Source organism: Aplysia californica, unplaced genomic scaffold, assembly GCF_000002075.1.
Source record: "Aplysia californica isolate F4 #8 unplaced genomic scaffold, AplCal3.0 scaffold01411, whole genome shotgun sequence".
NCBI lineage: Eukaryota > Metazoa > Mollusca > Gastropoda > Aplysiida > Aplysiidae > Aplysia > Aplysia californica.
Genome location: NW_004798681.1, coordinates 16,459 through 18,029, shown reverse-complemented (window position 1 = coordinate 18,029; position 1,571 = coordinate 16,459). Strand labels below are relative to the sequence as shown.

At 41.0% G+C, this 1,571-nt stretch overlaps 1 protein-coding gene across 1 annotated transcript in view; it reads left to right on the top strand.

The window, feature by feature from the left end:
• Window positions 1-583: 583 nt before the first annotated feature.
• The window catches only part of LOC101853052 (protein-glucosylgalactosylhydroxylysine glucosidase), a gene marked incomplete at both ends in the record, with an annotated part of 16,530 nt that continues 15,542 nt past the window's right edge, over window positions 584-1,571 (top strand). The window contains 2 exon segments of the mRNA XM_013090677.1: window positions 584-678; window positions 1,262-1,470. Coding sequence (XP_012946131.1) covers window positions 584-678; window positions 1,262-1,470 — 304 coding nt within the window.

The following is a 1,571-nucleotide window of genomic DNA, read 5'->3' as shown; positions in this document are numbered from 1 at the left end:
CCCCCTTTTCTATCTTTTTTTCCGGGGAGGACTCCGTGAGTTTGTAAGTCAAGATTACAATATTATTTTTTATTTAAGTAGCCAAGAAGTTTTTCGGAGCTCGCAACTACATAAGGTCATATGAACGCCAAGGGGTGGATGTCAGCAAAAAGAAGTCGTTACTCGAAACATCTGCTCGCCTCTCTAGCTTCAACAGCACAAAGTCTGCTTCGACTATCCAGGCACCCCGGAAATAGAGGGTCACAAGAGTGTGACAAACATACAAAAGAAGTAGAGAAAAAAAATGACGATAGTAAGGATTAGGAAAGAAAAAGCAGCGCGATGCAGTTCCCTGTTGCAGTTCAAGCACAGTTATGAGCATGACATTGAAGAATCAGACCATTTACAATTACGATTCTACTGTGCATAAAAACATGGTTAATGCCCTCCCTTCCCCCTTTTTGGGAATACGATTATAATATTCTATACTGGTACTTTATAGGGTGGCATACGTTAACATGCAGGTCAACCTCTAAAGTAAAATCACTGGAATAGAAATATGACAAAGCGTTAAAATAAATATTATGATATCAACCCTTTTAAGTCCCAGGCTCCCAGTGGTATAATCTCACGACCAGGCATATCAGATCTGCCCAGAGTCTCAGTTCCAGAGGATGCTACCGTCATCAAGTCAAAGCGGTGAGTTAAACATTTTTGCTTTGAGAAGACCGAACATTCACTTTTCAACAGTCACCCCCCCCCCCAAACCGCTTTGAATCATAGTAACAGCTCATAAAACATTGTTGTACGCTGTTTAGGTCAGATACACATAAGTGAATTTTAAGGACGCAGTAATGTTGACGAATAGCTTGAATCACCTACCTGGACACAAATTTTGCCGTGTTTTGCTCATTCTAAGATCTATCATCTAGTTAGGTGTCCAAACCTTTGCATGATATCCGAACTGGAGCAAGCATGGTTATTGGAGTAGGAGACAACGCTTGTGTCAGTATTTTCCCCGCTGTCATTATTCTTATTTATTTCTTATTGACTGATCAATCGGTCGCCATCCGTTCTTTATATTCCCTTAGGATGCATTATTTTTTTTTTTTTAAAAGCAGTTTGTTGTGTGTTCTTTAGTTGGAGAACTCAACTGATAGGTCCTGATGATCCTTTCCCTCTTTTTAAAATATTATTTTTAAAGGTCAGTTTGTTTTGCTTTTCCATGCGTTAGAATGGCTTCTATTGTATCAACGTGCGTCTATTCTTTGTGTATGTCTAGTCTGCCCAAGAACATGAACTACATGACAGAAGTGGGTAACGGCCACATTGCCACGACCCTCAAAGGTCACATCATCTTTATGAATGGCCTCTTCAATGGCAACAACGACACCAGTCACAGAGCTCGTATACAGACCACCGTCAACTATGACGTCAACGCCACAGTGCCTGCTGGGATGGACAGAACTTTCATCCTGGACATGGGCAGAGGTAAAAGTTTAAAGTAGAACCTACTTCATCCATCCATCCATCCATCCATCCATCCATCCATCCATCCATCCATAATTCTTTCTTTTTTCCCATCGGACCTC